Source organism: Labrus bergylta, chromosome 4, assembly GCF_963930695.1.
Source record: "Labrus bergylta chromosome 4, fLabBer1.1, whole genome shotgun sequence".
Taxonomy (NCBI): Eukaryota; Metazoa; Chordata; class Actinopteri; order Labriformes; family Labridae; genus Labrus; species Labrus bergylta.
In genome coordinates, this window is record NC_089198.1 from 18,281,927 (window position 1) to 18,304,900 (window position 22,974).

Genomic DNA, 22,974 nt, shown 5'->3' on the forward strand with positions numbered 1-22,974 from the left:
TTTGTGGTTGTATTCTTATCTTTGAACTTGTGTTTCGTCATCACAGGTACCTTTGTATCTTGTGACATAGTGCAGGTGCAGGTCCCAATCTTTTCAGGTGCTGCTGTCAGCTGCTCATGAGTAAAAAAGTTAACACTGAAGATGAAGAGCATCTGACAAATTGAATGGCCATAATGACTTTCTTCTGCATTGTTAAAATGCATGATATGTCCCCGGTCTAGGGGATCCTAGACACAACACGATCCTGACGGCCCACTCTATTCTGCTACCCAGAAAGACAGCAACACAAGTTAAATTCAGATTCAAGCAGCAGTATCATAATCTTCAGAGATGAGTAAAGGGCCAAAATAGCAAACAAAAGTGATCTAATCATATCAGGAGCACACAAGGGGTTTCTCACTCCTACACTTCTGCTGCTGAAGTGCTCAATGTGAAGAATGCTTTAGAATTTGTGTGTTTAAAAAGATATTTACAAGGTAACTGTTCTAAATCTATCAAAATCTAACAGAGATACCTACAGTACAGTACAGACAGAAACACACACACTGCAGGGGAGGAGTATGGCGTTATAATCCTGTCAATAAAATTGTGATGAGATCCGTGCGCGAATGTAAAGGAGCAGGCGTGCAACTCAAACAGCATATTATTTTTGCGAGCGCTTTCACAGCAGCCACGCACAGAAATGATATGCTTGCAGGAGCAATATTGTATCCTGCGAGGAGAAACCATCTTTTGAGCGTGAGCAGAATCTCACCCTGAGCGTGCAACAACAACACGCTCTCTCCTGTAACCTGCTCGCGAGTGAATAGGGGGGCGGACCCAGTCGCCATTGTAAGCTTACATATAATTGGTTGCAAATCTCCTCATTTATGATTGGCCGTTGTCATGGCACTGAAGTGAACATGAAAAGACGAATAAGAGCTGTTAAATGTCATTGTTAATTTTATTTGAGGAAAAAGTTGATGTGCACTATGTGAATTAATGAAACAAAAATTGTTTGCCTGTCCCCCATGTGATGTCGATTCTGACGTCAAGTCGGGAAGTCTAATTCTTTTCCGAGTTCCGAGTTGTTGTTCCGACTTGGAAACTTGTTTTTACGATGTGTCCAACACCACATGAATGCAACAAAACACCACAGAAGAAGTACCGGTAAGTATGTGACGTTATATGAAAACAAGCTATTCAGTAAGCCAATCATAAATGAGGAGATTTGTAACCAATTATAGGAGACACAATAAACATGATCAATAAAACTAATATCACCCAGGTCCGTAACATACATAAAAGATCATATTTTTGTTATAATATAAGATAAGCTAAAACTTTATTAATCCCCAAGGAAATGATTAAGCCAGGTTGCTCCAAATGTCTTTTTCTATTTGCCAATGTGTTGGAAGAAATGGAGCCCCCGCTGGCTGCAGCCAGGACCAGGATCCGGCACCATGAGGTAACTTCAAGCACAAGAAAAACAGAAAAACACATTTGCAGGATCATACATCAGTTTATCTTAGTTAAGAAAAAACTGAGTAAGAAAAAGAAAGTTAGTCAGTGAGCAAACAACGCAATTTATCAAAGAAAGTAAAAAAGAAAAGACTAAGAATAACACGGAGCCTAAGAGAACAAATGGAGGTTGGAGAGAAACATAAAAATGTATTTGATTTGGTTGGGCCCCTTGAACACTTGGACTCCTGTGCTTATTCAGCAGTTTATTAATGTCAACACAAAAGCCATTTTCACTTACACTCACTCAACTGATTTTATAAGGATTAGAGCTGATGCAATGAAATCCACCTATCATCCAATTTTACACATAAACAAAAGTCAAGAATTGTTTCCACATGCAGTCAGACCCTGGTGTGTTATCTTTATTGTCCTTTCATCATTTTTATCTCCATTTTTTGTATTATCTGCTCCAGCAAAAAAAAAAAAAAAAAAAAATTGCAAGGATCAAATCTCAGCTCTATCAACATCCATTTTTCTGTTCCACTCTGTGCATGAGAACACACACATACACACAGGCCATGTAGCAGACGTGCACCCAGGGTGGCGTCTCATTCCTGTGGCTGATGAAAGCAGGCATGATGGGAGTGAGGCATGTAATGTGATTTATAGAGCCGGGCTCACTTTTCAAATTCAATCAGGAACTTTGATTACTGATGAAAATTTGAGACAGGAAATCGCTTTGATAGCAAACTAAAACCTCATGAGACAAGAAAAAGCACTGATGTGTGCATTTGTGTGTGCGTGTTTGTGGACACAAAAACCCTGAGCCTGTCTGAAGTTGGCCATGTTTGATTAGAGAGGATAAACACGATGCAATCAAGAGGGACAAAAAAACAGGAACATTAACCAACGACTGATAAAAATCTTTCCTCTGGTTTGGAGTTTATCTCTTCTCCATTTTTGATACCCGAACTACCTCCTTGCTCACAGACGAGGATCTGGCATGGGCTCACAATGCATTATGCAATGCACACACACACACACACACACACACATATGGCTGACCCTGCAGAGGTCACAGTGGATCTATGGCTGGTTTGGTCTCCTGTGTTATTTTAATGTCTGCTGTTGCACATAAGGGGACACTCAAACCATCACCTGACAGCATGACAGAGGGGCCCAATTACCATTCCCGTAGGACATTGTGTGTGTTTATGTGTGTGTGTGTGTGTGTCTCATAGAGACAATGTCCTGGGATAAGGAACATATAGAAAGGCAGACAAAAAGGATGCGATCAGAGTGCTTGTGCATGTATGTGATACAAACATGACAGCCTCATCAGTCACCAATGGCCTTTTAAAGTGTTTTCCATAGGGACACCTGACCTTTTCACATGATGCCAATAGCAGCTGCATGATGAATCAATTGCCTGAGCCTTTGACTCCAAGTAGCCTCCATGTTAGCCAAAGCAAATACGTGAGCTGACATTCTCCCCACGGTGACACCCGGAGACAAAAGCCTGAAGATATGGGTCGGCCTTTAATGGTGAAGAGAAACCAGTAAAGACAGAATAATGGGCCAAGAGAAGACAATGTCTGTGCAAAAAATCTTTTTGGAGGGAAGGATTTATTGACAGGAGGGAAGTCAGTAGATGAAGGTGTAGTTGAGGTTGAGGTTGAGGTTAAAAAAAAAAAAAAAAAAAAAACTAGCTACAACTATTCTGTCCGTCTTCAAAGGACGGATGGGTAACAGGATACATGCTCAAGACCAGCAGAAAGACTAAGAGGAGCACAGTAGAAGGAGATAGATACTGAGGAAATGGAGAACAGGGCTTGAATATTTTGTACGTCCCGGGTTGTGTATGTGTGTGTGTGGGAAAGAGAGACAAAGTGAGCAAGCGATGGGGGAATATGGACCCTAATATGATGGGCTAAATGAGGTGTAATGGCAGTAACATAGAGTGACAGCAACTGGGCCAGTGCATTAAGGGGTTAACCAAGGCCAGGAGTCGCTGACCTTCTCCCTCCCACGGGACAGAATTATCCCTCAGTGAGGAACACACACACACACACACACACACACACACACACACACACACACACACACACACACACACAAACTGATAATGAAGATGTGGTTGCAGGAATGGCCATTTTTTACCATTCAAGAATGTTATGATGGGAATTTCACCACCGCTATCACCATTAGAGCAGAGCTGGGGACAAATGAGACTCCTTGTATTTCCCAGTCATGCACTGATTTTCTGCAACAGTGGTCAGACTCTCTCACCAAAACAAAATTTGATACCTTCAGGCTTTGTTACACAGCAAAGAAAATAATTAAGCAAGAGGGCTTCATAACACTTTCATGGAAAGACTCTTTGAAATTTTATTCTGTCCTATTCTTCCTCTCCTAAAGTAATTTCACTGTGGAATTGAGCAAATGAATAATTTTTGTGTGCGTGTGTGTGTGTCTGTATGTTTGTGTGTGTACACGTGTAAAAGAAAAAGGCAGAGAATGTGTGAAAGAAAAATACACCGCAGGCTTCAGGTGAGAAATTAGAAATATTAGCATATTTATTACAGCAACATGAAAGACATTAGAATGCCTACACCCTTTACAACAAGCAACGCAGAGGAAACTGGCATGGGGACAAATAAGCATTGTACGGTGGCCAAAGAAAGAGGAGAGAGAGAAAGAGAGATCCTCCACGGAGAATCACTCGCACATTTACAACACAGATCTCTGGTGGGGAATGGAGGACAAACACTGGAATTTTGAATCAAGCAAACCAACCCACATAACTGACCTTTAAAGGGTGATTAGTGACACAAATCGTTGAAAGTGTGGGTATGATTTCTTCTTAAAATTTCTTAAGTGGGAGTGTTTCATAAGCTTTCGTTAGAAGAGGACATTGTCATTTTTCTAATCCAGACAGACCATGAGGAACCTTGCACGTGAAATTTGCCACCGCAAATCGTTTTAAAATCATAAGCTAACCACCACACCGTATTCCGCATATCATTCTGATCAACGAATATCTTCCAAGACAAATAAATAAGAACAATTCTGTTAATTTCTATAACCACTACTTCAAATCATGAGCTTCATCACACATTTTCAGAACAAAATGTCTCTTCAGTTCAGAGAAATCAAAGTGAAAGTGCTGTTGGATGGGGTCTCTAGGATGTAACAAAACCAGGGTGTCATTGTGAGATCATCTTAAGAACACAGATAAATACTACCTGTACATACACTTTACTCTTAATATCGCCTCTATAGGGCAACAGAAAATAACAATAGCTCAGTAAATAAGGCATCTAAAAGGCCAGCGGTCAAAGGTTGTCCGCTAGAGTGAAGACATAGAGTTAGCATGAGTAGAACGTACCGACAATACCAGACACTAAGGATCGCTTTTGTATTTTTATGTGTTGCATATCTAACAAAACAGCAGTGGTTTAGAAACTGTTTTTAATCTCTTGTTTTGTTGTTGTTGTACAAAGGTGTATTGCTGTTTAACATATCTTTATATTTGACGCCAGTATTTTACAAACTTTGAAACAATAGGACGGACAAACCATAAATTAAAAGCCTCGTTCTTCTTCCCCAAGTGACAGAACACTAAACCCAGCAGTGACTGATGCTATGCTTGTCGAGCTCTCTATCCCAGAGGTTCCTATAATATTCAATGAATGTCAATATTTGTGTACTAATCAAAACCCCTTGAGTCACATAAACCCTATTTAATGGTACGCCGCACATGGGGGCGAGTAGCATGAAAGGACAAGACGGCTTTTGTTTCAGCTACAGCAAAGGAAGGGTGTTAGCTGCTGACTCACTGTCAAGCATTAAGGCTTGACAGTCATTGATATGATTTTTAATTAATGTTAGCTTTATTTAAGAGAGGCTGTGATTCTATAATCACTGCCTGTGGTTTTAAAGCATTACTGCTGGGCAGTTGATGTTGATAATAAAGGGCTGAGGATTGTTGTAAAAGTAGTTCAATAGGCGGTGAGATGTTGTTGCTTGGGAGATGAGGTCGGTCACAAAATCAAGCAGCAACACAGTTCATAAAGCTAGCAAAGCAGAAACGTAAGATGTACGCTGAAGCGTTGAGTGTTTTCCTGTATGTCTTTCAACATTTCAGTCAATTTCACCAAGTGTTAAGGTTTAGTGTAAGGTCAACTTCTTCTTTCCAGTCCTTTATCCAGTTTTACAGTTTGTGTTGTAGCCTGACGCAGGATTAGAAAGTGCACGTAACCACTGGTCTGGAGAGGTTTGCAAATGACTCGAGAGTATCTGTAACAAAGGTCCATTCCACTCATTCTAACCCTATGGTTTAAACTGCAGTCACTGTCACCTGCCAATCAAAGCCAAAGCTTTGCACCATGCTACATTCCTTTGTTTAGACCAAATCACCTCTCTTCACTTTTCTCCTGTTCGACCCGCCCCTAAACGAGTACTTCAGAAATTACTTTCCACAAAAAAAGTACATCATAGTCATCATCGTTATCATTACAAACATTCTAACATTGGAAATCAACACTGTACATATTTTACACTATAATACAATCATATATACTGTACTATATGCCACGTTGGTCCTATAGAGTACCACATATATTAAAACTGAGTTTGAGAAAAACACTAAAGCAGGTTCAGTGCCATTGATGCAGTGCTTACAGAGAGGGTTTCATCATTTCGACCTCTGTAATTAATGTGAAAAGCAGCGAGTGAATACAAACAAACCAATGGATTTGCTTTTTGCTGTAAACATTTCTTCTAAATATCTCATGGGTACCTGTTTGAAAGTAAGGATGCTTGAAATAGGTTTGCATGACTGATAAAAAGAAGGTGAGACAGTACAATACACATAAGTTATCTTTTAAAAGTGAAATTTAACCATCTGAAAATCAACCCTGTATATTTCATCTTGGCAAAAAGGGTCCATTCCGATGCTCCTTTTCATGAAGCAGACTATTTGGGAAAAATACTGTGATCACTACAACTGGTCTTGTGTTACATCCAAGCCTTAGGAATGGATAAAAGGAAAGAGCATAGTAAGACTTTTAATACTGCCCAACATGTCAAGGTAATTGTACATGGCACAACACTGGAAAACCAATTTACATGTTCTTAATAGTACCTCTCTGGCACCGCCTTTGCTCTGCGCAAAACACCTGAACTTTCTTAACACACCTGAAACATAGGAAGGCAAACTCTAGGGTTTTAAAATCCCCAACAACATCATACTGCAACAGCTGATTTAGTAAATGCTGCTTTGTAAAGACAGTCAGTTATGGAAGATTAAAAGTCTATTGTGCTGTTTCTGTGCACTCTGTTAAAACTGAAGTGCAAGCAGACTAGCATAACGTGCACTAGGGTTGCTGTGGAAGTGTGTCTGACTGTAGTGGCTCAGGAAGCCCTTGTCCTGGTCAAATATAGCAAGCAAAGCTAGCAAAATCTACATCCCTGTCTATCTCTAAAGGTCCATTTTCCTGTTCCCCTCACCCCACACATTCATGTCAACCAGACTCTGGCTCGTTCATTGGCTCTCTGTATCTAGAGAGCATCTAAAGGGGCCACATGTACTGGGTAATGACTCCTTTTTAGGTTGAGCGTTAAACAAACCTCACCAACAATACAAACGTTAGGTCCATCTCTACGGTTGTGGGACACACAGCCCATATAAACATATATCTACACATATACATATCCTCTGACCCTTTTTAAACTCTTCAAGGTGAAAATTAGAAATGGAAACAAAATGACAGTAAAAACCAACTGTACACTTCACAGACAGTGATGATAATTATATTCTTATTACTTTTTTGTCATTTCATTAGTTAAAAATCTTCTTTTTTTTTTCTTGAGCTCATATGATGTGAAATGGTCGGGGCTTTGTTGCGTCGTAATGGTGGCTGTGTTGCTGGGATTCTGAGTGCTGAAGCCGGTAGTGCCCATCGAATCAAGGATGGGAAGAATGGTGAAACTGCGAGAAAGTAGTGAAGGAGTCAAGCGTCTGTGTTGTCTCCATCTGAGTGTGTGTCAAAATCAAAGTCAGGCCAGAGTACAGAGTATCCATTAAAACTCCATTTCAGAGCGGAAACTCTTCACAGGAGCATCCATTTTGGCTCTGTCCCACTGTGTGTTTATGTGGAAACTGTTATACTTGGATGTGCGTCCCCTGGGTCTGCAGGCTCTGCACACTGGACAAAATCTTCTTCTGATGGCCGGCCAGATTTACACCCATTTTAGCCAATTCACTGCAAGAAAAAAAAGAGAAAGATAATTTTCAATGACACTTTTAGAAAGAGAAAATCTTCTTTGTCCTTTAAATGCCAAGCAGCTGCTGAGTTCTCTGGTCTAAGATACTTTAAATCCCCTTCTTTAATTTCAAATGACACTCAAGCGGAGGAAAATTCTCCTCTACTGACTGTGTTGACCTTTTGAGTGTTTGATTTAGCCGGGATGAGTCACCAGCATTTTGTACCTGACACTGATGTAGAGGATTGAGTCCAAGCTGACATATCCAGCACTGGCAAAATTCTCCTTATACTGGCCCATCTTGATGGCCTCCAACCACTCGTCCACTGTGCTCACACTGAACTCTGGGGTGGACGGGTCCTCCCTGCTGAGATATAAAGCACACTCACAACTCAGTGAAAGGTTGTCCTGCTGAGTGGCTAAAAAAACTATCCCTGAAGGTCAGTTATTTTAACTTGGGAAAACATTTCTAAGTCTCACTCTTGTTAAGGCATTCGAATTAATTAAAACTGTTAGCAGCACACTTAAAGAGCTACTTGATACTCTTTCATGGTGATGCTTCTGCATTCAGTCGGAAATAAATTGTTCAGCAAAAACCCCGACCTGACATCTCAAATCCACTGTGAACTTAAACTCTCAGCTTGAAAACTAGCCATTAGTGGATAAGTATGATTAATGACTGCTCCTCTCACTGCACCCTTGTACACAGACTCACAGCTTTACTTATGAAACCCTTTTGACTTGTTTTCTTGCTTCCTAACATAATAAACAGCTTTGTGTTTATTAATTTGCATGCTCAGACTCACTAAAACCCTGCATGCAGCAGGATTAATTAAATCTGCACTTGCATACAATTTACACAAATTGTACAGTCATGTGCTGTTTCTGCATCCATTCAAGCCTTCGTCAATAATGCATAATGTTTAACACTCTTCTTTTGGTATACAATGTGTAGGCACTCATTAGTGGCTCTTTTTAAGCTTCTGCTTCTTTTTTTTTTCTCTGGTAAGAATGTTTTCTGTCAGCTTAAAGAGGGGCAACAAATTAATCGGTTCCACACACGTTCACAATGTGTATCTATACTAGTCTCCCTGTAAACATCAGCTAGCTGCTTCAAAATGAAATAGTACATGTAAAAATGAGGATATTTCAAGGACAATACAATGAAAGTGAATGGGGGACAACAGATAAGCCAGCTCACAACCTTACATTCATATCTGTTCAGTGACAAATATTACTTTGCTGAAAAAAAGATAAGAAATGATGTGACTGCTGGGGAAAAAAACCTTTCCAACTTTTCTTTTTCAAACTTGCAAAGTTTTGGAAAATGGAGATCTTAAGCAGTGATTATGTCTTCGATGCATGCAACTTCCTATAATCTACTCCAGGTATCTTTAGACTTTCGGATGTGAAAAGTGTTGAAATCACAGCTTTGTTTTCTAACTTTCTCTCACTGACCATGCTGAGCTGTTAGCCAGCTCTCTGAGGCTGGCTGGGTTTCTGATGAGCTTGTCCAGGATTCCGACAATCTGTCCAAACTTTGGCCTCTCGCTGCGTCCCTTTTCCCAGCAGTCCAGCATGAGCTGATGCAACACCACGGGACAGTCCATCGGCGCGGGCAGACGGTAGCCCTCATCTATTGCTTTGATGACCTGCAGTGAGAGAGGGCCAAATATCAAGTTCTGAAATTGATACAAGAAGGAAACATTTCATTTTGTAACTAAAAAAATTGAAAAAAATTACACCCTTGGCCTTTTTTGCAGTAAATGAATCATAATGTTCTTGTGACTCACATCCTGGTTGGACATCTCCCAGTAAGGTCTCTCTCCGTATGAAATCACCTCCCACATGACGATACCGTAGCTCCACACATCGCTGGCTGAGGTGAACTTCCTGTAGGCTATTGCCTCTGGAGCTGTCCATCTGATGGGGATCTTTCCTCCCTAGAGATGGTTCAGAACACAGTCAACACATTTTAGATGTACTAAACATATATCAGCCTGAACTACATGTTTACCCCGTCAAATGATGTAAATATTTAAGGATTTTATAATATGTTTGCAGCTATGCGCTGTATAAATTTAGGCTGAAAAAAAGAAATTAGAAGCTGGCAGCTGCAGACAACTCAGCCTCTGAGAACAGCAGTTGAGATTATACAACTTCTCACAACAGCACTCCTCTCTAATGTGCTCACAACATACTTTGGCACCAGTGTTTGTTCTTACATTGACTTTCTTTTGCCTTCAATTTCATCTTCCATGCTGCTCCTGCCTTTGTTGTGATGCACAGATCAAAAGGATTCAATAAAGCTCACTGTATGGGTGCAAAAGGATGTAAGACACCCCGCCCCTACTCTCTCTCTCTCTCTCTCTCTTTGTCTTCCACACACACTGTACCTCTATAGGGCTTGCTTGAGCTTTTTAACATGCGGGAGCCGCCTCTGCACCACCTAGCATTCCCCATCTCTGCTTGGTCAAAGTCAAATAAAAGACAAAGCTGCCAAGTGACTCTGTACTTTTGTTCCTGCAGCCCCCTGTCCACCCCATCCCTCCTTTTTTTTCTCTTAACTGCTCTCACTGGATCCTCCCCCTGCCTTCCCTTATTCTCTCTCCCCCGTCTCCCTGCCTCCCTCGATCAGACGTATTTGATACCCACTCTTCTTTGCTATCTCCGCCTCGCCCTCCTGCACCCCCCCTTCCTCCATGCCTGCAGCTCTCCATCTACGTCTCCTGACATCAGTGGAAGTGTGTGTGTGATTGCAATAGAGCAGTCAGCGGCTGATACACTCCTCCCAGGGCAATGCTAATGCCATATTAAAAATAACATCCCCAACACTTCCTATGAATATGAATAATGCCGTCTCCTTGTGGGCATTTCAGTCGAGTTACTCGGCAGTGGTTTAACTCACTGATGTTTGAGTTTCTTCATTCTCTCTGAGCTCTGTGGGGGAATGGTTTGCGAGTAAAACGAAGATTAGAATTTATATAGTCAAAAATATAAAGACGAGGGAGTTTGTATGCATTAATACCATGTGCACATCTCACTTTGTGAATTTTATGGCCATTTTATGACACCGTTCTGCAACTTTATACAAAACTTTAAAAGCAGACAAAACTAAAAGTTGATGTAATTCAGTTTTAGAATCTTGTCTTTGTCATTAGAGAGTCAATTTAAAGATATTGAGAGGAGGTAATTACTGGCCTATTCAGTGTCTGTAGCAGCAAATAAGACTAGATGCTCCATCAGGCAACTGATAAAAGCATAGGTTTTACATTTCTGTTTGTTCTTTTCATGAGCAAGGTGTTTTATACATTCATTTTGATTCTAGGTGTTTTTTTAAAGGTCGAATATTATGCAAAATACACTTTCCCATGTTTTACGCACACTTAAACGATATGTATCCCTAGCCTGTCTGCACCCCACAATAATGAGTAGAGTTCATCCACCCTCTCTTGCCTGCTCCACTTTTCAGAAAATGTGTGCTCAAACAGGCGGTTTGGAGATTTTCCCTTTGTGACATCAGTGGAGTGTATTTTAAGCAAGAAATGTTTTAGGAGCTATTAGACTTTTTTAAACTGGTTGAAAAGGAGTATAATAAGCAACCTTGTAGGTTGGATTTTACAACATTCATTGTAATGCTATTTTAATTCTCGCACTTCTCACTCATTGCAGATGTCATGACTTTACAGAGGATGTTTTTAATTGACGATGATTGCTATATGTGTCAAATGTCGCACATAGTTCCTTTAACTGATCAATGTTGCACCGCTTTCTTTGTGTCAGTATTTAGGTCTTGAATTGAAGATTTTTAGGCTATTTGAGTGTTTTGGTTTTGTGTGAATGGTTGTAAAATCTTAAACAAAAACAAATTGACTCAAGTATTGGGGAGTTAGGATAAAAACATGTTTTTAAAGGGGTAAAATAACTTGTTTACCAATCTTCAGCTGCTACTTAGCTTTCTGTGCAGAGGGTCTGTCTGTCTGTCAGATCAGGTCCACATTTAGGATGTGCTCTTTTTATGCTCAAGTTGATTTGGAACTTGTTTCCAATTGCCTTAACAGCCTTTTCAAATCAATACTGTTTTTTTGAAAGTTATTTAATGTACGTTGGTTTCACTGTTGGACTGAGTTTATAATGTAGAGAAGTCAGTGATTGAATGAACTGTAGCATCAGTAACATTTATTTTACACAGCTGCATCCTGGGAGAGTTTGTCTTACCCTCGTAGTGTACGCAGCCTCTGGGTCGTCTTCCAGAACACGACTCAGGCCAAAGTCCGACACCTTACACACCAGGTTGCTGTTGACCAGGATGTTTCGAGCTGCCAGGTCTCTGTGAACGTAGCTCATGTCCGACAAGTACTTCATCCCTGAGGCGATGCCACGCAGCATGCCGACCAGCTGGATCACTGTGAACTGGCCGTCATGTTTCTGGAGAAGAGAGACAAGGAGAAAGATGAATTAATACACGGAAGAGAGTGTAAAAGCTGCAGCAGGGAGGTAGAGTGATTACAGCAGGTTCATTCAACGACCTCAGCTGGAAGCAACGGTTCAATCCAGGATTCAAGAAGCTGTAATGTCAGCGTTCTGCACATATGAAGTCCCTGATCAAGCCTGAACCCCTTCCGGCTTGTGCTAACCCTGCGTATTGACCTCTCTCTGGAGGGCCGGCAAGCTAAAAGATGAATTTCTTCACCCCTGGATCAATAGAGGCTCAGAAAAAAAAAACTATTTGCAGAGGATTGGATCTGACAGAGAAGACAAAACTTTACTCTCTAACACTGACCGTGTGCCCGAGCAGAGCTCACTGGATTTCAGATTTGAGCTGCGTTTGGCACAGACAAAGCCTGTTGATCGATGACAGTCCAGCTCACCTTACTTTGCCAATTATTTCTGCCCTGGGCCAATGGTCCCCGTTAAAAAGCCATCCATGTTATCAGTCAACCTCTCCCCTTTATATCATCTCTCCTTCCCTCTGTCTCTTTGTTCTGTCCATCTATCTCAGTCTCTGTCTCAGGGAGAGAGAGAGAGAGAGAGAGAGAGAGAGAGAGAGAGAGAGAGAGAGAGAACTGTGTGTGTTACTTTGTTCCAGTCTCTATCTATCCATCTTCCTTCATCTTTCTGCGTCTGTGAGCCGTTTCTCGTTCGTCCCTTCTCTCCCTCTCTCTCTCTCTCTCTCTCTCTCTCTCCCTCGGCAGCTGTGGAGTAAGTTAATTAGCCGGTGGTTTTGTGAGATGCTGATTGATTGGACTGTCTAACAAACCTACAGACTTCCTCTATCAATCTGCCCACCACACCGCATTGCCAGGAAGAAGGGAGGAAGGCTGGGCAGGGCAGGGAAAGAGAGAGAGGAGACCACTGCAGGGCAGAGGTTCGACAAGGAGATGAAGGAGACGGATGAGGAAGGTGAAGATGGAAAACTAGACTATTTTGCAAAACCAAGATGTATTTAAGGTTTTCTCTTGAAAACTGAAAGGAGAAATGGAATCTAGGGAAAGAAGAGCGTCTCCAACTGAGCAGTGGTTTTGTCATTTCTGAGGGACGGTTGCTTAATAAATGGTCGGCATAATTAAAGACACATGGATGCCAGGAGCACGGCGAGCTGTAAAAACCCATAAAAGAGATCCTGTAATTATATTGGGCTGGGGTTTACGAGCCTCATTGCAATACATACTGTAACACACAGAAGTGTGGCTTTTTATATTTGTGTTCCGGGACTTTATGCCATTTTTTTTATGTCGGATTTCATTTCAGTTTGCGTCAGTGTTGCTGATGGGATTGGTGTCTGTTTAGTGACGGGCCTATCATCACAGGCTTAATGGCTTAGGAGCAGTGCAGTGATTTTACTGGCTGACAAACAACTCTGAATATGAATCAGGGGGACTTTAAAATGAGAGGCTCACCACAGCTGCAACAAGCTATTCATCTGGCTCTATGCATGAATCCTAATCTCACATGTTCGCGACTTCTGGCATGCAGTTTGAATGAAGAGAAATTAATCAAATTGTACAGCATTGTCAGCTTTTCTTCAATCATACTTCTGATTGAAATTACTTTCAAACCTTCTGTCAGTTTTGAACAAAAAGATTCAGTTTTCCTTAATAAGCTTGATGTTTCTGTTTGGTTCTGATATGTTGCAGAAGATGTCACAAAGGACTCTTTAAATAACATGAATTTGTGAAATGACAAACTGAGTGACCCTTCAATAACAAAAGCAAATCCTCCACAGGCTTGAATCAATTTTTAAAACCTGTTCACTGATAAGATATTTTTTCTTGAGTAATATCTGCTTTTCAGGACTTATTTTAGTAGTTCTCTGTCATCGGCCTAAACTCTTAGTTCCATCAACGCTTTACAAACAGTAATTTGTTCAACCATTCCCTCGCCACAATAAAGGTTTCTTTGAACAACCTTACTACATTTGTCTCTGTTAGTCTAGGTAAAGCTTATTTCCTTTGAATCCCTTTGGCATTTTGGAGGGGATTTTCTATGTTTGTCTTTGTCGCAGTCTTGACATTTAAATGGTAAATGGATTTGAGCTTCTAAAGTGCTTTTCTAGTTATTGCAGATTTTCTAGACTACTCACAGCACTGTTACACCGCAGGTCACACCTACCCATTCACACCCTGATGGCAGAGGCTACTATGTAAAGTGTCCATCAGTATTAACTTATCCTATTTATACAAATTAATACGCCGCAGCTGAAGTAGCGGGAGCAACTTGGGATTCAGCGTCTTGCCCAAGGACACATCGGACATGTGGCTGCAGGAGCTAGGGCTCGAAACCCTGACCTTCCGGTTGGGACACATCCGACTTTACCACTGAGCCACCGCTGCCCACAATCGTTTTTTTCTTTTAGCGATCATAAACCTTTCATATATTTTTACATTACATTTAAAGTGAAGCACTTATTTTTAACCCCAGACAGAACAAATGTTGCACTGAAGCAATACACTTTCTTTGTTTTATTGTCCATTTGTCAGCAGTCTTTACTGATCCAGCTCTGGGTTATGGACACTAAGTGCATTTCATAAAGCCAGTATCAAAAGATCATGTTAAAAAGTGTGTTTGTAAGTGTGTGTCCATATTTGGTCCATTACAAGGACTGTTTGGGGCTCAAAAATGTCATCCTGCTGTCTTGTTACAGTCATATATATTACTCTCTGTGAATCCTGGAAATGGAAACAAAGACTGCGTGTGTGCCAACTATCCTGCTTCAGTGTTTTCAAGCATTTAAGACTACTATAAAAAGAATCGATTGTGCTGCTGAGAGTCGATCTTATCAGTATGAATTTCAGTCTGTTTAATAACCAGCTAAAACGGTTGTGTCGTTTTATCTATTTCCTTTTTTTTGCCAATTTTTAAAGGATGCAAACAATGTGTCTGCTACTGATGAAAACACTTTGACTACTTTCATTGTGTTTCAAATCGTGTTACTATATATTGTGCTATATAATTTCACCAGATGAAGGGGTTTTTGTTAGATAATGAATTATAGTTAACTGCAGCAAAGTTCCTAGCTCCGAAAAGCTACGCCAGATTAAACAGACAGTTTTTTATTATAAAATTTGTCAATGTTTCTTGGATTGATTGTATTTAAGATAATAAAATAGCCTCTGATAAAAAAACATTCTTGAAAGATAAACACTGAAGAAATCTTCAAAAAAGAAGAAACTAGTGGCAGCTCAGCTGGCAGCCCCTCCTGACACTTACAGTAGGCTTCTAGGAGAACATATATTTGAATGTAAAAACAATGTAAAATTGACAGCTTGGCATGTGTTGCTCTTGACTTGATCCAGGCACAACAAAGAACCTACAGCACAAATATTCCACTGACAGAATTTGCACCGACTTAGGGTTCTCTAAACCCTAACTCTAACCCTCTTGAGTGGGGGGCTGCCCCTGTGCTAACTAAGGGAAAGTTACATTTGATTGCCGGATGCAGCTGAGCAAGTTTCTTTTCTTTCTTTTTTGTCTTTGTTCATCACTTACACTCAATAGTTTGGGGCACCAGTTTAATTAATTTGATTAAAGGGGCTGTATGTACATTTTTACATGTATAAATCGTTTTTTATCTCCCATTAATGTTCACTGTCTGTCTGTGTTGCCTGTATAAAAAGTTTCCCCGGGTCGTATTTTCTGAGAAAGCTCCAGGAAGTGACATCTTATGCACGTTCTCAATGTCCTCCTCACTCCGCTCCACTTACAGAGATCAACAGTACACATTTATCTGTTCTATTCTCCTTTAGATCGTGTAACGCTGTATCTGTTTCATTCTTAATGTGGTGATTGGGTTTAAAAATGTGGCTCAGAACGGGTTCCTGAAGTCTAACCAGCTGTTTTTGAAGGATACTTTTAATCAAAGTCAGCGATTGGATCCTTTTGTCCACTTTGTTAAACTTGAAAAACAAAAATCACATTTTACAGTTTTGAAGGCTGCGAGATCATTTCTGGGACTTGGCTTCTATATATTTTATTTTAAGATTGTTTCTTACAAGAACAGCAATTTTGGGGAATGAAGTCCTCAATTTCAAACACTTTAAAGCTGGAACATCATTTCCCACACGGCCTTCTCGTAGCCCTGACCTTGGAAGTTAATTGTGAGCGCTGTATTCCTTCAAACTGTGACTCACCTTGAGGAAAGTGTCCAGAGATCCGTTTTCCATGAACTCGGTTATGATCATCACCGGCTTACCTACGGAGGCACATAACAAGGCAGCTGTTAGTGGGTCAGAATGACAAGGAAGAAAGACACCAACTATAAAAAAAGCGGAGGACAGAAGAGAGACGGAGTCCACAGCTGTGACCAGCCTTCCTCTCTGTCTCTCCGCCTCTCTCTGGGGGATAACATGGCATGTCGTCATCAGTCACACTGACAGCCTCTAATCAGCCCTCTCCATAAACGCCAGGAGATAATTAGAATGGACCAATCCACCACAATGTGTGTGTGTGCGTGTGTTTAAGGGGGCCTCCTGAGATCTCATGAATACTAATCAGCCTCAGGAGGGACGGAGGGGGGGAGGGGGGACGGAGGGGGTTGTGGTTTGGTCGCTGTGCACCTGCACCTGCATGAGTGTGTGTTTGTGTGCACGCTTGTGGGATGAGCGGTTGGTTGACTGACAAGCCCTTGCTCTCTGGTCCCCTGCATGGCATCTGGTCGGGCTTACAAATGATTAACAAAGTACCTGCAACCCCACAAAAAACACAAACATGTACACACACTCAGTAGCAGCAGTGGTGTACTGTTATACAGGGGTCCCTTTCCGCAGAGACCCCCACAGCCAGGCATTTCCAATCACAAACAAACATGAATGTGTGTGTGTGTGGGTGTGTGAGTGTGTATGTGCATGGCTTGTAAATACAGCCTTATGTCATCTGTGATGAATAGGTCACATTTTCCCAATCAGACCTCAGGGAGGCTGGGAAAAAAACCCGGGGGAGAGATAAAAAGAAATCAAAAGAAACTGAAGGGGTGGAGACGAATAAAGTCTTCTTGTAGATTTGTTCTAGGGGAAAACAGCCAATATGAAAAACGCAAAGGATGTTGCTTTCTTTCGTTCTTTCACAGAATATCACTACCATGATGTCAATAAAGCTGTCTTAAATTAAGCATCAAATTAAAAGTGAAATAGGGAACAGAAAAGAGGAAATTAAAGATTAAGGGGTGTGGAGGAAAACATCAATTTAATTTTAAAAAAAGGCAAATGTTTGAAAGATAAAGAAGAAAAATGAAAAGTAGGAGGTGGAGAAGTCAATGTAAAGAAGACAGAAAGGAGGAAAAAAGAAAGACAGAAGTGAAAGAGAGGAGGAAAGGAGGAGGAGGAGGGTTCAGAAGCTTGTCAAGGAAAGGCAGGAACAACACCACAGAGGCCTACAGTGAGATTGTAGGTAAAGACAGCAATACATCACCTTAAATGAATTCACTATCTAGCTGCAGCAAACGCACGCACACACACACACACACGCACACACACGCACACACACGCACACACATGCACACACACACACACACACACACACACACACACACACACACACACACACACACACACACACACTCACACACACACAAAAACGGAGTGGCCTGGTCTCTGGCGGTGGTGTCTTCTTTGACAGTAACATTAGTCTCAGGGATAAAAGTGAAAGAGAATTGGATTTTCTTCTGCTGGGGGTGAGGACTGCTGGTCACATTTATCTCCACACGGGGCCTGGGTTGGATGCACTGTGGTGCTGTGTGTGTGTGTGTGTGTGTGTGTGTGTGTGTGTGTGTGTGTGGGTGTGGAAGACAGAGAGCAAGCGAGCTTGTTTCAGGGCACAGCAAGTTGAAGTGACGGCACGATGATGACCTCCTGATTTAAGCTCAGATTAGAGGAGAGGACGCGTGTGTTTGCTCTTGTGTGTTGTTCACAAAGACAGATAGACCACTTGCTGCGATTGATGCAGTCTAACGGGAGGTCCGACTTTCTAGGGCTATAAACAAATCTATGAAAACCAATTATATGTTTGAGTGACATGTGTGTGTTTGTGTGGTGGTAAAGCCAATATATGTTACCAGTGAAGGAGAATATTACCTACAGCCTCACAGTGTAAGACACGGTCAAGAGAAATACACAATGAAACACCTTCATCCTGTTGTGTCGGCTTAGACGAGCATGTGAGCCTGGCATGAGCTCACACACACACACACACACACACACACACACAAACAAACAAACACACACACACACACACACTCTGATATCACTAGCCATCATCTGGACACCTGCCATACAGAATTATCCCTGCGACTCTAAAAGATAACAGAGGTTACCAATAAACCCGACTACATGCGCTCAGACTGTACATTACCTCATTTCATCTCTTTTTGCCAGGTTCTGGTGCAAACACACACACACACACACACACACACACACACACACACACACACACACACACACACACACACACACACACACACACACACACACACACACACACACACACACACACACACACACACACTCAACGTATAATTGAATCCTTTTCACTCCTTGTTGCGACATCACCTCCGAGTACAGAACACACACACACACACACAAAGCAGGACGGAGCCTCTCCAACTCATCATGAAGCGCCTCTTTGCCAAACATTCACGAGCGCTCCTCAATTTCCCCCTGAAAGCACATAATTAACTAATCACGGTCATATTCAGTCGGATTTATTTCCTTTCATCGCCTTCGGAAAATAACACAGCCTCTTGCAGAGTGTATGGATTAGTGTGTGTGTGTGCAGATTGGGTATTGATGTTCTGCCAGGTGGAGTGTGTTTTGGAATGGATCAGAGAGGATTCTGCTCTTTTTTTTGCAGCTCTTCATTAAGTAAAAAGAGAAAATGTTGTTTCAGATCTCCTCAGCATAAAGCGTGGTTCTTTCTGCCCTTTATTGTGTGTGTGTGTGTGTGTGTGTGTGTGTGTGTGTGTAGGAAAGTGAAAGAGATGTCTGTATGTCTGGTAGATTACATTATGAGGGACTGTTTCTGTGTGTGTAGGTAAGTGTAAAACGTACATGATAAGAGTCTGTATACATCCACACAATTGCATTATGAGCCGCTATCGGTGTGCCTGCGCGAGAAGGCCGCATTACCGCCTTATTGAATGAGACGACCCAAAGTACAAACGAGAAAATGAAATAACTGCTGTATTGATTAATGTTAAAGCTTCGAACTAAGTGATACAATCCTTTTAACACACTGGACGGATCTGTGTTCTGGGAAGCTCCGTGATGCAGAGGGGGTGGAGCCACAAACTCAATAACCTTATCTCCACTCTTCTCTTCTCTTCACCTCTACACCCCTCTCCTTGCTTTCTCATCTCCTCTCATTTCCTCACGTTTGTCTCCCCTCCATCTCTCCTCTCCTCTCCACACATCCATCCGGCCATCTTTCCTCAAATCTCCTCACACGTCTCCACCCCCCTTCAGCTGCCCTCATTTGTTTTCAAGCCTCATCTTCTCTCATTTCCCAGCTCTTGTTTCCTATCTGATCCGTCCTTCCCTCCGTCCTGTGCCCATCATCACCTTTTTCTTTGCATTCCCCTCTGGTTTCATTTGTCTATTGGGTCCAATCTTCCAAATCTGCATACATATTCAAAACCCTGAATAATTTCAAACAGTCTGACAGGAAACATTGAAATACTTATTGTGCAGCGCACAAAGACGCACAGTTTAAACTAATCACCAGTTTCTTTAAAAAGAAGACAGCAGGGGAAGATGTGTGGCTTTTCCAGTTTCAACAGCACCTTTGTACAGCTGCCTTTATAAGTGTGTGTGTGTGTGTGTGTGTGTGTGTGTGTGTGTGTGTGTGTGTGTGTGTGTGTGTGTGTGTGTGTGTGTGTGTGTGTGTGTGTGTGTGTGTGTGTGTGTGTGTGTGTGTGCGCAATGTGGGCAGATGAGATGGAGCTCGGTAATTGAGGGTTTTCCAAATGAGCCGATTGTTGCAGCGATTGTAAAACACATAAAAGACGGATGGATAAAATGAGGGACGGGGGAGATGAATGGGAGATAAGGAGATGGAGGGGGGGGGGAAGGGGGGGAGACGGTGGTGCAGACAGATTGCTGCACTTTTCTGATGTGTAGGGAGACAGAGGGAAGAAAAACAATTTTTCCTGCTTTTCTGCATGTAGCTCTCTAATTAGCATGACAATAGCAACAATAAGGTGACAGGCAGCAGAGTAGGTTATTAGAGTGGCACACAGCAGGGACAGGGGGGCTTATGAGGTTTTAAGCGACGTGAACACACACACACACACACACACACACACACACACACACACACACTCACCCATTTAAAAGTGAATGAAAAAGGAAAATGCAGACAGAGCACAAAATAGGCGCTTGTGCACAGACATTGCAAAAATAAAATGGATTTCAATACAGCCATTAGTACTCAAACAACCATCGCTGCCCCCACTACTTAAACTGCTAGGTTGCTTTAGATCAATACTATGGCTACTAGAAAGGCTATGAATATTATGCTGACCATATACCTACAAATATGTCAATGATTCAAACAACTAATACAAAGTCTAATCTTACATTTTCTTCTACATATATAAGGACACCATCAAGTTAGCCTTGTATTGAGAATTTTGAAAGTCTTATAGTCTCGAAAAGAGTCAAATTTGAACCATGAGGGCCACCAACGTAAAATGTACTTGTAGACAAGCATCCAAGCATCTTTTTTTTGTTGTTATGAAAACCTTTAGGCAAATGTGAAAGGTACTTAAAATATCCTGCCCCCCCAACGCTCCCTTCCTGTTTCACTAGAACGTTTCTGTGAGGCAGAGACGGCAGCAGATGAGTGCAAATATACTTATAGATAGATATAGATATATAGATTCTGCATCAATTTCAAGGTTGGTTCTTTTGGTTCTTGTTTGTCTTTTAAGGCCAAAGAAAATCTTTAATCCAGTTTGTAAAGTCTGCTGATTCTGCTTCAGTTGTTCTCTTGCGACCACACCAAGTTATTGTGTCCCCCGGGCAGAGCCTCCCTGAGTGGGCGACGATGATTCACATAGTTTGTCAATTTGGACACGCGTACATTTTTGCAGTTGGATGTCCCAGAATCTTGAGAAGAAATCCAATACGCACATTAGAAGCCAACAGATTCTTGTCTTTTTCTGTCACACTAACTTTGGGTATTGATAAAGTATTATTATATTGCTAACTGTTGTTGATATTGTTGCTACTAGAACTGTTGTTTTGTACCATCCAATCTTTTTTAACCACTACTGACATTTCTCCACGTCAGATCTGTGACGACAGCAATTACTTCTCGTGCTCCAACTAATCGCACTGCTCCAGCTGCCAATTCTACTTGTGCCTACACCTACACAAACCAATCCAACACACCTGAGCCCTGAGCAGTCAGGGTCAGCCAGCCTGATTAGACTGAGGTTGGTGTGAAGGGACCAGCTGGTGTTTGAGAAAATGGCCTGGAGGAATTATTGACCCATCTCAACTCTCACCCCCTCGCTCGCACATACACACACGCACTCACACACACACACACACGCCACCCTGGGCTGTGACCTGTGAAATTACTGCTTCACTGGTGTGATTTGTTTCTGAGGGGCTCTATCAACTCCTCAATGTGCCGTGAAGGCAGGTGAGAAGAGAGACACAAAGACACGCATGTAAAAGTACACAGTCATTACAGGCATGCAACACAAACATCATTTCATATTCATGGAGCACAGAAAAGTTTTACACCTACTTATTATGTTTAAGTAAGTTGCTTGTCGAGCCAATTTTCTGCTTTTTAGCTATTTCACTGTCAGCTCTTTTGTCCTCTGAAACTAAATTTCAAGGATTTGGCAGTAATTCTTGAATTTATTACGGTACTTTAAACCAGAAAAAATTTGCCTGCCACCAAAAAGAAAGTGCCATAATTACACGTCTGCCTGTCACAGTGAAAAAACAAAAACAAAAAAAAATAATAATTTACTGTGTTGCTTTAGCACTTCTACAAACTGCCTCAATCCTGCTAACTAAAGGTCACAGCTAACATCCAGCATTTAAAGACAATGAGAGAGAGAGAGAGAGAGAGAGAGAGGGAGTCGTCACAATGAATAAGAAATGCACTGCGGTTTAATTCTTAATATGCACGCCACTGAATATTCATGAAGCTAAAAACATCCAATTAACTTTATGAATTATTAATATTCATGATAAAAGCCTATGCATATGCATTTGCTCTTTTATTGTTGGCCTAAGTGCCACCAAACACCAGTGTGTGATGGATTTAAGATCTGTGTGTGTGTGTGTGTGTGTGTGTGTGAGAGACAGGAGGATGGGGAGGGGGTGAGATCTGGGGGGGGGAATGGAGATCTATTTGTCCGCCTGCATGTTTACAATTTAGTTTCTTTGTTGCGACTCTCTCCACTTCCTCCTCCTTGTCAGTAGATTGCTAACAAACGTCTGCATAACAAGGTGTCAGGCCAGCAGAGGAACAGTTACCTCAGAGGGAAAAGAAAGAAACAAATGGTTTCATGGCTTTTCATGGTGATTAAACACCACATGCTTTGTTGTATAAAAAAGGATGTGAGTTCAAGCCGTGTTTCTATTTGGCAAAGATTTCCTCATTTAAACTCCTAAACAAAAGATAAAAGTTTGTATCTGTAACTTTCTTAGACCAATACAAAAGTAAGCTTTATAACAGCTTTAGTAAGAATTTAGAAGCCATAAATGATTTTCATTTTTATTTTTTAAAGTTCCTGTTGTTCGCCACTCT

The 22,974-nt window shown here is 41.5% G+C and overlaps 1 protein-coding gene across 3 annotated transcripts in view; it reads right to left on the reverse strand.

The window, feature by feature from the left end:
- Nucleotides 1–3,994: 3,994 nt before the first annotated feature.
- The window catches only part of epha4b (eph receptor A4b), a 90,432-nt gene continuing 71,452 nt past the window's right edge, over nt 3,995–22,974 (reverse strand). Inside the window, exons 14-19 of one of the 3 annotated variants that reach the window (XM_065953932.1) lie at nt 16,341–16,402; nt 11,929–12,138; nt 9,504–9,653; nt 9,169–9,362; nt 7,937–8,074; nt 3,995–7,709 (exon numbers count right to left, since the gene is read on the reverse strand). In XM_065953932.1, coding sequence (XP_065810004.1) covers nt 7,610–7,709; nt 7,937–8,074; nt 9,169–9,362; nt 9,504–9,653; nt 11,929–12,138; nt 16,341–16,402 — 854 coding nt within the window. In that variant the 3' untranslated portion in view covers nt 3,995–7,609. Of the gene's footprint in view, nt 7,710–7,936; nt 8,078–9,168; nt 9,363–9,503; nt 9,654–11,928; nt 12,139–16,340; nt 16,403–22,974 lie in introns of all 3 variants that reach the window. The other 2 variants (XM_020634006.2, XM_020634007.2) reach the window with 2 other exon arrangements.